Source organism: Zootoca vivipara, chromosome Z, assembly GCF_963506605.1.
Source record: "Zootoca vivipara chromosome Z, rZooViv1.1, whole genome shotgun sequence".
In the NCBI taxonomy this organism is placed as follows: domain Eukaryota; kingdom Metazoa; phylum Chordata; class Lepidosauria; order Squamata; family Lacertidae; genus Zootoca; species Zootoca vivipara.
Window position 1 is genome coordinate 23203024 of NC_083294.1, and position 12627 is coordinate 23215650.

At 42.7% G+C, this 12627-nt stretch overlaps 1 protein-coding gene across 1 annotated transcript; it reads right to left on the reverse strand.

Annotated features, from left to right (window-relative positions):
• Window positions 1-357: 357 nt before the first annotated feature.
• Window positions 358-12043, reverse strand: SERTM2 (serine rich and transmembrane domain containing 2). The gene is made up of 2 exons (XM_035112456.2): window positions 11308-12043; window positions 358-5473 (listed from the first exon to the last, which is right to left on the reverse strand). Exon 2 carries the CDS (start codon window positions 4945-4947, stop codon window positions 4669-4671), a length of 279 nt encoding a protein of 92 aa, XP_034968347.1. The 5' UTR covers window positions 4948-5473; window positions 11308-12043; the 3' UTR covers window positions 358-4668.
• Between the last annotated feature and the right edge of the window lie 584 nt (window positions 12044-12627).

Consider the following 12627-nt stretch of genomic DNA (forward strand, 5'->3'; position numbering starts at 1 on the left):
GTTTTGGATAGCTACCACCTATGGCCTCACGAACCAGGTGTGATGGGAGGTTCTGGGCAAACTGAGGTATCCTTCTCTGTGCATAAAGGATTTATGAATGTTTGCTTGGGTGCGGACAAGTGATGACTACCTCTCATTGTTGCAGCGCCCATCCCGCGTCTGTAAAGGCAGCGAAGCTCTTTTCTGCCTTACTCAGAAAATACACCTGACACCTTCTTACAATTCTCCACCCAGCTACTCCCTGCCCGCCCAGATTGGTTAAAACAATCCAAACCTTGCTGCCAAGCCCGTTTCTGATTGTTTGATTTCTTTTGTGGGCTTGTATTTAAATTCTGTTTTAAGCTGCCCCAAGTGATTGCAAATGCATTGGAAGGGCCAGGGCCAGGGTGGGGTGTGGGTGTGTCAACATTTTCCAAATAAAGAAATGATAATAATAAACAACAACAAACTGTCCCAAAGGAAAGGTGAACGTTCTTTGGAAGTACATGGTGGATTCCCAATGTAAGGAGATTCCCATCCTAGCACCTCATTGGAATATACACAAAAGACTGGACTGAAGAATAGACCTTGTCCATATACAGATCAAGGGGCAATATTGGTCCAGGTGCCTTGAGCCCTTGGTTGATTTTTCATCCTAACCTGACATTCCCCAGCGTGGTGTTTCGAAGACTCATACTATGTGGTGGCCAACCTCCCCAAATCACTAAAGGACACAATACATTAGACAGAAAAATATGGATATTTATAATGATAAATAGGATTGTAATTTCTGACAGTGTTAAGTATTAATCCTGCATACAATATATAGTTCAATATACAATCAGGTGTTTTTTTAAATTTACAATAGGAAAAAAAATCTCACAGGTAATTCTCTGATGGTTACAGTATATGAAAAAGCATTCCTTGGGTTGAACCAAGGAACTCCTGCATGCAAAACAGATACTATGGCCCTTGGCTTTCTTTCAGTGCTTTGGAGCTTAGGTTGCACAGAGGTAATTGCTTATCAAAAGGGTTGCATAAAGCTGGTGCTATGGATATAAATAGGAGCAGCTGTATTCTAGTAGTCCCCCACCCCATACACAATATTAGCCCAAACTCCCAAGAGAAAAGAAGTAACACCCCACCAAGAATGAACCACGTGTATGTGTGTATATTAAAAATAGTGGTTGAGGGGAAATTAGCATTTAAAGGCAAACCTGCCCCATTCCAGTTTTCCACAACAATAAGCAAACCCAGTCATCTCTGAATTTTGCAACACAGATCTCCAGACAAGTAATGTTATACAAAACTGTGTATACGCAGCAAAGTGTGCATGGCAATGCAAATATTAGTAAAAAATAATATACACAAACATATTAAGTAAGGGGAAACTGTTTTGCAAAAAAAAAGTATTGGGCAAAATTGTATACAAATGTGTATATTGGGAGAAATTACCACAAAAATGTTGGTGAATCTACACGAGGACTTTAAATAAATAAATTGCAAACTAGTATGGACATGTGGAGAACCAAACTTAGGACTGGAAAAAAATGAGAAACTGGGAGGAGAAATTGAAATGGACAGATTCACCCATCTTTTGTTTGAAAACAAAACAAAACACACCATAATTTCCAGAGTGTTGGATGAAACATGGTCTTGTTATTGACATAAGCAAGAGTGTGTGTATGATTGCTAATTTTAGCATGGCTCGGGTTTGGGGAATTTGCACTTCATGGAGAGAGGGGAATTGGCAGATGAATGCTATATAGTAGAATACCCTCTGGGATTTTATTTCTAGGTTAGATTGCAAAATGGAGCTGAGATTAGTTCATGTCCCTGAAATGTTACACACCTAACACAGATGGCTTTGCAGATATCATCTTTTAATGAAAAAAACAAAGAGGACTGTGTTAGCTGATTAATTAGTATAATTCATAAGCACACGGCTATACAGATGGATTCTGTTGCTGCGTAAGCTTCAGGTGCTCACTCTGAAAGAACACTTAAAAGAGATATGCCTGTATATTGGCAATATCTCTTATCACCTGCTAAGAATAACCTCCTGAGTGCTGCCCCCCCCCAAGACCCATTATGGTTTAAAGACTTTTCTCCACCTTGTATATTCTTTTATTTGGCAGTGCCAAATTTGCAAGGTAGGCATTGTTGGGTGCTTATCAGGCCCCATTCCCCACAAGGGACCCCATTGCCCACTTTTAGAGTCCCCAGGCGCTCTCGTCCCTTCCTTTTTGCAGTCACTGCCCATTCATCTTGTTCAGCTTGCTTGCCAGCAAGAGGTGACTAGTCTTGCACTTTGATGTAACATTGTGTTTTTATTTTTTGGAACCTGCCTAGAGTGGTTGGGGTAACCCTGTCAGATGGGTGGCATATAAATAAATAAATATTATTATTATTCCCTGTGTCTGTTTTTATGACCAGGGTCCACACAAAAGAACACATGGACAGAGAGTTGTAGCAGTAGCAAGGTGGAGCGCCAGCTGTGGGGGAAGAAGGGGCTTCAGCTCCCTCAATATTTCTAGGCAGGAGGCTGAGCCCCCCCCCCCCAAAATTGAGGGGGCCGCCATTCCCCGCCGCCCCCAGGCAAGCGCTCACACCAAGCCTCAGCTGTGCTCCTGCGTCAGGTCTGACCTGGGAGGCAGAGACAAGCAGGAGAGTTGCAGCTTTTTATTGTTTCCAGCATCAGAGGTGGCATGCCAAGAGGGTGGGGTGGGATCACAAGTGGTGAGTGTGCTGTTGTGCTCATGTCCTGCTCTTGGGCTTCCCATTGGCTGGCCACTATGAGAATTGGGTGCTGGATTAGATGGGTCCTTGGTTTCATCCAGCAGGGCTGTCCTTTCAGAGGAAACCACAAGGCACCAATTGGTACCATAGTCACACTGAAAGCAAAGAGGCCTCAAAGATTTTGGGAAGTAACCTGAAATAGAAGGAATAGTATTCAGATGGATTAAAGAAAGGATGTATTTTAGCATTATTACTTTTCAATTGGAGCCAGTGGGTGTTGCCCAACTCATTGATAGACTGGCAAATTAGTGTCCCAAAGTGTGAATGTTAATTTTGCCAATCCAGAGATCAATTTGTGTCCTGGTGCATAGGACACATGCATAGCAGTTCCTGTTAATTTTAGTGGAACAAACTAATCTTTCCAATGGCGATTGGCTCCTGCAGTTAAAGTGAACCAGTTAAATAACTCATTCTTTAGAGTTGTTCTGGTCTTGGAACAGATTGCTGTACTGGAATGTGTATATTTCAGGAAAGCTAGATTTTGCAAATCATTTGAGAGAGAAAGATTTTGGACTTCCTTGCTTTCCTGGGGTGAGCCATGCAGAATCACTAAGCCACGGTTCATGTTTGTTAGCAGAGACAGAATCTTTGGCTGCAAAGATGACCTTCAAGAATACATCTCACTCACACTTTAGTTCATGTATTATGCACTGGTTCTGATTATAACCAAGAAAAGCTATGGCGCTATATAGTATTTAATCTTGTGGTTAATGCTCATATTGTTTCTCATGCTCTACTGAAAAATTCTCCTGCATTTCTGCCATCTAAGAAATTGCATTATAAAGAATCTGTGGGGATATTTGTTTTTGTTGCACTTACCTTCAAGGTGACCTAGAGCTGTTTGTGAGTGTGCTTTATATCACTCTACAAATCATCTCCCCAGTAGTGTGTGCTCTGCAGCCTTCCTGGGTGCCCTTCCTGACAACACCATGACATCATCAGCTGGGCTTTTCTTAAGGTATGGGGAGGTGAGGATGCTGCCCACTGTGCACCTGACAACTGTTGTTTTTTTAAGTGAAGTCTTTGTACTTTTAAAGAAATCAGTGTGGAAAGGTTAAAAAGGAATACTTCTCTTAGAAATAAAATCTGCAAGCACAGCAGGTACTCAGTAATAGTTTTCCTAGGTTTCCCATGCTTCAATTAAAACCCAGAAATAAGTCATGAAGTAGTTTCTCCCATGGGGCTCTTTCAGAAGCACAGGCAGCTAAGGAGGCTGCAGAAGCACCAAGAAGTGTTTATTGGAATGAAAAGCTCCCACACCACCAAGGCCACCTCCCAATAATTAGGGTGTTTCAATCCTACAGCTACCAGAATTCTGAAGAAGTGCTCAAGTGTCCTGAGAATGAGGCAGATAAAACCTGCAACCTCTTTCACAGAGGGAGAAATAGGCAACAGGTTTTGATACAGTGCTAGTTCCTTCTATTGCTTTTATTCATCGTTAAGTCCAGGAGTCCTCTATTTTCTCCTGCAAAAAAACAGTTCTGTTGAGTCACCTGGGCTGTTTTGGAGAGCTCTTACCAGTCCAGAAGGATGAGTACAGGGTCAGATTATACCAGCTCATTATAAAGCAGCTTCATTTGTCTATATGTACGGTAGGTTGTTTGAAACCAAACGTCACAGCACATGCTGCTTACAGCTCTTAGTGTAAAGCTAAGCTTGCTGGATACTTGTCTTGCCATTTCCAAGGCAAACTGACTTCTATGTAGAATCACTGAGTTGGAAAGGACCTCAAAGGCCATCCAGGCCAACCCTCTGCCAGTGCATCCCTCAAGGCTGTCCAGAGTTTGTACTCCAGAAATCTAGAATGCCAGAGCAGAATCTTCCACCATATGAAATTGGTTTCTTACTGCAGACAGTCTTTTTTTTTGCAACCAGTTGCTTCCCAGCCCACTAAGTACTGGGGATCCTGCCATGCATTTCAACATCTGTAAACTGCTGGATGTTCTCAGTGCTCTCTGGAGATGTGGTAATAGGGGAGATGACGTGTTTCAGGCGCAGGAGCATGGTGAAAAGTAGAATGAGTAGGATGGCCAGTAGGGTCAGAAACAACCCTACATACATATACAAGTTGGAGTATTTATCTGCATTTGCCACTCCTGTAGCCAGGGTTGGGGGTGGGTGGGCACGACCAGTAAGATTTCCACGGAATCTGAAATAGACCTCAGTCATTTCTTACTCAGGCCTTTTCCATTTTCTCTGTTCACTCATAAATTCTTTATTCCTTCTTTGATAGTGTCTTAAAGATTAAATTAGGAGGTAATTCATGCATCAGTATTGGATGGACTGAAGTCTTTGCCTTGTGTAGAGGAATAGTTCTCATCAGAGGGTCATCTCACATGGCTTTGCCTAAGGAAATGGCAGAATCAATCAAATGTTCCTTCTGGGTGGTGGGTTTTTTCTACTTTTTAAAAAACTTTCCTGGCTGAAAAATATTTGTGTTCTCTTCAGTAAGGAATAAGCGTCTCAGTGGAGTTTGGGGGTAAAGATCTCCTACCAACAGTGTCACTCAATGGCTCACAGATCCATGAGTTATCTTGCAAAAGTCTGCTTTGGTTACTTTTGGAAGCAGACTCCTGTCTTCATTAGAAGGCAAACATCAGTGACTATATTCAGAAGAACTAGAGTCTGGTCTTTTTCCACTTCCCACCTTCAGATGACCAAAATGACAGCAGTACCAGTAGCCAACATGATATTTCTATAAAGAGAGAAAGACAGAGAGAGAGACTATATTATTAAGCAAACTTTCACATAATATATTTGATTGTAGAAAATCTCTTGGTAATAAAAGGAAAAATTACTGCGTTGCCAAAATCTGTACTCGCAGTTTCTCATAAGTTCTCTTCCTCTGCAAATAAGGCTTCAATTTCTTTGCTTCATTCTCACAGTAATTTTTAATTCCTTTAGAACTTCCTTAAGCCTGGGGTTTTGAGCTTCCCTTATCACTGCAATGTGGCCAAAGGCTAAATATTTCTCCAGTGCTCTGCAGGTTCCCATGCTGCCCACAGTTCCTGATCTGAGAAAGCTGTCTAGGAGGAGTTTTCTCAGGGTATTTTTCCCATGAGCTTTGACTGAAGCATGAGCACCCTAAGAAACCCTGTTTAGTGCAGACAACAGGAGGAATGATTTGCAGAAAGGGTTCCATCCAACCGAGTTCTCAGAGTAGGCCTGCTGAATTTCATGTCCTTAAGTAAGCAGTCTCCATTAACTTCAATAGTCTACTGTGAATAGGGCTAGCATAAGATACAACCCAAATAAATGACACTTGCACCTCTCAGCCACCTCAGCAATAACAGAAGCACAGCCAAAGCAGGCTGATTGGATGAGTGAAACTGACCACCTGTCTCCTTGATCCTTGCCCATCCTGGCTTATAAAAGCAAGCCAGGAAGGGCTGGGCGATGGGCTCCGTGGGGTGGTGAATGCTTCCCTCTATGAGGGAGCCTTCTCAGACCCACTGAAAGAGGCGGTCATTAAACCACTTCTTAAAAAAACATCTTTAGACCTGGCCAATATGGCCAACTACCGCCCAGTCTCAAATCTACCATTCTTGGGCAAGGTGATTGAGCGGGTGGTTGCTGAACAACTCCAAGCACGCCTGGAGGAAGTGGAGAAGTGAGGTTACAGGGAACCAGACAGAGGGCCTTCTCGGTAGTGGCACCCGCCCTGTGGAACGCCCTCCCAGCAGATGTCAAGGCAATAAGCAACTATTTTACTTTTAGAAGACAACTGAAGGCGGCCCTGTTTAGGGAAGTTTTTAATTTGGTGGTGTACTGTTTTTAATATTCGGTTGGAAGCCGCCCAGAGTGGCTGGGGAAACCCAGCCAGATGGGCAGGGTATAAATAATAAATTGTTGTTATTGTTGTTGGGGAAACCCAGCCAGATGGGCGGGGTATAAATGATAAATTGTTGTTGTTGTTGTTGTTGTTGTTGTTCACCTTTTCTTTTGCACTGCACTAATTAAAAGATTCCAGTTCACACTTGAAAATGAGCACCTTTAGGAGGGATGGGAATCACCCTATTGTCCTTGCTCTTGCACTCTTGTGTGTACAGTATTCAGCACACATACAAACTGTTCTGTATGTAGGCTTCATACAAATGGTCTGTTCCCCCTGTCATACTGACAGAGCCCATGGATGTACAGTCTGTACATGTATAAGCTTTTCCAGATGTTTTTATGAATGTCTGTAGGAAGCAGGATCAAATATGTGCTACCAAGGAGTTCAGCCTTGCTGTCATTTTAAAAATGCTCTTGAAGATTAAGCACATACTTGGGACACAAAAAACAAAGTTATAGTTTGAACTTGTGACCCTCCTTAGTGCATAAACCAGGATTGAGTCTTGGCAGTAATACATGAGAACTCCTGGACGTAATAGTACTTTGAATTGCCTGCTCTATACCGCAGTTAAGTCATCCAAGGCACAATCTTAATTACCTAATCTAGCCCTGCCAGAGAAAACTCCGTTTGCCTTACTTAACACACTGGTAACACATTCTATACACACGGAGTCAGCCATCAGCAGACTTAATCATTCTTCAAGGTGTGGCTCCTACAGCTCAGGTAGAGAGTACTATATCTACTCTCTGAGATCTACAGTAGCAGTGTACTAGATATCTAAGGACTTGCACAGATCATTGAATTACTGCCTAGAACATGCAAGTTAAAATGGCATAGATAAGTGTACCCATTCAATCTGGTGATCAGACTACAGAAGTTAAGTAGAGACAGCAAATGGGATCTGCAACTAAAGTTTGCAGTATTGCTCCCTAACAGGAGAATGCTTGAGTCCTTTTCAGAGTTGCAGCCAGGCATGCCTTTCTCCATCATACCCCAGCTGTGATGGGCTCAAGCCAGCTCATTCACATTCCTCTACACCTTAGCTGCCACTGATAATGGCCAGTTGACCTTAGGTGGTTGTGGTTGTGGTTGTTTTGTTTTTTTGTTCCTTCTGCAAACTTCAAGGTTCCCTTGAGCATCCTCGTGTCTCCCTCTTGTTTTCCCTTGCTAGCAAAGGGGCAGCAAGTTTACTATTGGAGGAAGCAATTGGATCCTATTGAATATCATGATATGGGTTGCAATATAGAGAGGTTGAATGTGGTTGCAAGGTTCAGGTGTTTTTGTACATTATAAGCACATATATCAATAGAGCAGGGGTGTCCACCTCCCAAGAGACTGCAATCTACTCACAGAGTTAAAAACTGGCAGTGATCTACCCCCTTTTGGTCAAAGTTGTTGCGTTTTTTCAGGGAAGAGGTAAAATGTTGAGCTTTTTTAAGGGGAGCCACAGTTGTTCAGCTTCTTTAGGGGAGCCAATGATCTACCCGTGATCTACCGCAGACGTCCAGTGATCTACCAGTAGATCATGATCTACCTGTTGGACATGCCTGCAATAGAGTAACTAAGGTAAATACATTGGTAAGCATAGGTAAGAGCCAGTGTGATGTACTGGTTAAAGGGTTAAACTAGGGCCAGGGTTCAAATTTCCACTTAGCCATGAAGCTCACTGGGTGATCTTGGGCCAGCCACTGCCTCTCAGACTCACCTACCTCACAGGATAGGAATGAGAATTAAATGGGGGGGGGAGAGAGAGAACCACCTTGAGCTCCTTGGAGAAAATGGTGGGATATAAATGCAATAAATAAAGAAATAAATGAAATTAGAGGAACTAAGATAAGAGGGAGGGGTGAGTTTGGCATGCTGGTAGTGAGCGGTGATTGGTTGGGAGTTTTGTAAGGGAGTTTGAATACTAGCCTGAGAGTTGAGTTGACAGCGGAGGTGCATTTGGGCGTGGGTGGTAGATTGTGTGAGAGTTGATGGCAGATGTGAAGCAGGGCTAGTCATCTAATATCGTATCAGTATTATAGCAGCTACCGTTGTATATAAGATAAAGCAGCAAATAAGATAAACAGATTGAAACCATGTGCTTAGGTACAATCCGCAATCGCACAGCCATTGTTTATGATTCCTCTTCAATAAATTAATTGCTTTACACCACATGCCTCATACTTTGCTAACATCAGGGGAATTATTATTATTATTATTATTATTATTATTATTATTATTATTATTCCCCACCCATTTATTCAGATAAATATTATTTATGGTGGAAGCAGGTTATAGAATTACCCATAAGAAACACAGCTCAGAGCCATACATCTTGTTAAAAGTGAGAAGTGGCACAGGTTAGTTTTGGGTGGTGGCAGAGCACCCCCTGGCAGATGAGGGTGTGTGGCATGACAGTGGTGACGGCCACCTCTCTTGTCTTCTGCAGCTCTTTCTGCTGAAAAAGGCAGAGCTCACATCGAATCCTAACAGACCATTTTGGGTAATGAAATAATATGCGTCACAGATGTTACTTCTGAAAATTATGTGGCATTATGTTAAAGTTATTAACCTGAAGTTCATGTGTAATAATCAATTACAAAACAAGAGCCCCAAATTAATGAGCCTCTACAAGGCACTTCTAATAAATGGAAGAGATTAAGAAGTGGAGATAATTCATTGAGGCTGGGAGTTTAGCATGGATGACTGTGGTTAGTTTTATGCTCCAGTCTTAAGAGTAGTTGCTCAGTTCCTTGCAAGGGAAGAATCTGATTTGCTCACAAAACTTTGTGTGTGCATTGACTTCCTGCCTTGTATTCTGTGTCAGGGAATGCTCTGTGATGAGGGCAAGAGGGAATCTTCATGCAGAACCCCTCCTGACTAGTAGAAGATTATAAGGAATACCACGGGGAGGCGTTGCACATACAGATCAGATAAATTATGGGGGAGTCAAATCGATTTGAATGAATAAACCCAGCTGAAAAGTCTATGCATGCTTCCTTGCACAAGGGCTTCCTTGTTTTCTTTGCCAAAGAGCCCATTTATTTGCATACAGTAGAGGTTTTTTTGTGAACAGGGAAGTTCTTGTAGGGAGCATGCTAGGGCTACAGATAAACCCACTCTGCAAATGTTCTTTTCTGCAGAGGAGCCAACTAGATCAGAAGGGCCAGGGGCAGAAGCCATAAGGGTGCTGGATCCATACCCTGTCACCAATCCTGAGCCAGAGGCAGAGTCTGTTAACCAGAAGTGCCTTGACCCACAGGCACTCACCTTGGAACCCCCTGAGCCAGATCCCCCGAGGACAGTATAGCCACATGTCCTACTTTGCATGAGGAGTGAGGAGTCGAAGTGTTATTGGACTCCAAGTCCCATCATGCTTGACCATTGGTCATTCTGGGGCTGATGGGAGTATTTACTTACTTACTTACTTACTTACTTACTTACTTACTTACTTACTTACTTATTGTTTCCGTCTATAAACCACTTGTTATCAGAAGATCTTGAAGTAGTTTATAGTGAATAAAACACACACACATTCTAGGGGTCCCAGTGTTGAACTCGGAAGAGATCCAGGTTCAGATCCTGACTCAGTTATGAATCTCACTGGGTAACCTTGGACCAGTGACCTCCTCTCAGTTTAATTAACCTCATGGACTTGTGAGGATAAAAGAGGAAGAAGTATGAATACTACTACAACATCCCATATGCCAAGATATGTGGATCTTTCCACAAAAGTAATCCTCAGTTAAGCAACTCACTGGATGCCTAACTCACTCTATAGTGAGAATGCAGAACCTGGGACCCTCCAGATGTTGCTAGATTCCAACTCCCAACATCTCCAAATGTTGGCCACACTGGCTGGGGCTGAAGGGAGTTGGAGGCTTCCTTCAACATCTTCTGGAGGTTTGCAGGTGGTCCACAACTCTGCTTTAAAAAGATCACAGTTTGCTGTGCTCCTGAGCTAATTGCCCCTGAATGCCCCTACATACAAGTGAAGAGGCGGAATATGATTCCTGCATTGTAGGGTGCTGTAATAGATAACCCTTGGGGTCCCTTCCAACTCTACCATTCAATTTATTTATCCCCAGCTCTAGAGCTTGAATAACAAGACTCTTCTTGTTAGCTAAGCTACTGCAGTAAACATCTTTCTTGCAGTTACAAACAAGTCAGCCTATCATGTCTTATTCTCACCAAACACAAACAAATTAACCATCTTTTTAAAAGGATCACTTTCAACATTTTAGGTTAACTCAGATTGGGGTGATTTTTAGAGTGGACAGCATGGTATTATTGTGAATATTCGGGGGGCTAGGAATTAAGTCGATGCTGCTTGCAGAAAAAGTTAGTCAAAACACTCTGCTGTTATAGCATTTAGTGTGTTTTTAAAGGCCACCTGTTCCCAAAACAAGCTGTCTGGGCTTAATCTGACTACTGAAATCAATACTCTTGCTTAGCTCATTTGTAGCACACATAATCTCTTTACTTCCCACTGAAAAAGCACAGACACCAAGAAAATTGATACCTTAATGCATGCTTTTTAAAAAAGAAGAAGAAAAGAAACCATCAATTGGAAGTACTAGCTTTCCTTTTTTGGTGGCAGATAGTCTATTTTCTCCTTTCATATCAAATGCATAAAATAGCACATTCTTCTAACTAAGCCTTGGCACAGAGATAAAAACAGTTGGATTTTGACAAGTGCAGCCAATTACCTTTCATCGTAAGCAGGAGCAGAGGAGTGACCCCTCAAGACACCTCCTTGGTTGGTGTACCCTAGACTGCTTTCTGCAAGGTGTCCTGGAAGCATCCCCTCTTAAGATGCAGGTGCTTTGGAAGAAGGACGAGACCAGCTGTTGTTTTGTCACTTGAGCTGGAAGACTAGGCTTTCCAAGGAGAAAGTACACTTTCCTCTCGTCTCCTTTGCACGCCAGGGTTTTGCATTGCGACAGGCAGAGGGGTGCTGCTTAATTCCTTAGACGCTAGTTGATGGTCCTGCTCTCACTGTGCTGGTGATAGTTTTCCTGCACGAGCGAGACAGATCCATATATCTTGTAGACAGCTGAACCACAGCAGCCTCCGTCAACCGTCTCTGTCTCTGTCTCTCTCTTTCTCTCTCCCTTTGCTTCTATAGGCAACAGACACAGTAAGCTGGGAAAGGTATCTCTCCAAGCGCAGCTATGCTTCATCAGTAGGGAGAGAGAGAGAGATGGAAAAAAAGAAAGCTGCCAACAACACTAGTCGCAAAGTTTCTATAAGCCTTTTTTAATTCCTTCCATGCTGCAGGCTGTTCCTTTTTCCTCTAGGCAGCCAGCCACAAAGCAGAGGCTTAGATTTGAAAGCAATGATCACTCATTATGATTTATTTTTTAAAAAAACAAAACAAAAAAGGGGTTTTAAAAAACATTTTGTAGGATTGGAGGCAATCTTTTTAAATATATAGTCAAACAAGGCATGCAAATAAAGATGCTTTTCAGGGTTCCACCCCCACCCCCAGGGCTTTGAAAACCTTCAAAATAAAGTAACTGCAATACATCACAGCCAATGATATTTGTGCCATATTACCTTCAAGTTTCCTCCCCTTCTGTTTGTATGCAGCCACATTTGACAGAATGAAATCCTGATTGCTTTCAGGAGTAGAGCCCTTTTCAGCTTCGGGGTTCCCAGTTCACTGCTATAGCATAGCATGCAACTGGTTCAATAGGAAACACTGTGGGGAAACATCAACAGACCAAAAATTCCCACTACATGTAGACACCTATCTGGACACAACCCATTGGCCTGGTTTTGGGGAGGGGAGTTCAGAAAAGGCTGGCCCAAGGTATTTTTCTGCCTGAGAGAAGGGGAAACAAGTAGGGCCTGGTGGCTCTGGGAGTTGGCAACGGATCCATGGCAGGCGGCGTATGGACTTTTGCAGGTGCCCAATGATGCTGACCATCAATTGGAGGGTGCAGGAAAGAAAGGGAGGAATGATCCTTGATTGTGCTCAAATGCCATTACGTATACATGTAGATGGGTTACTGCGGGAAATGAAA

What these genes read in the sequence shown, in the direction of transcription:
- SERTM2 (XM_035112456.2), bottom strand. Translation starts at nt 4,947, where the DNA reads ATGACTGAGGTCTATTTCAGATTCCGTGGAAATCTTACTGGTCGTGCC.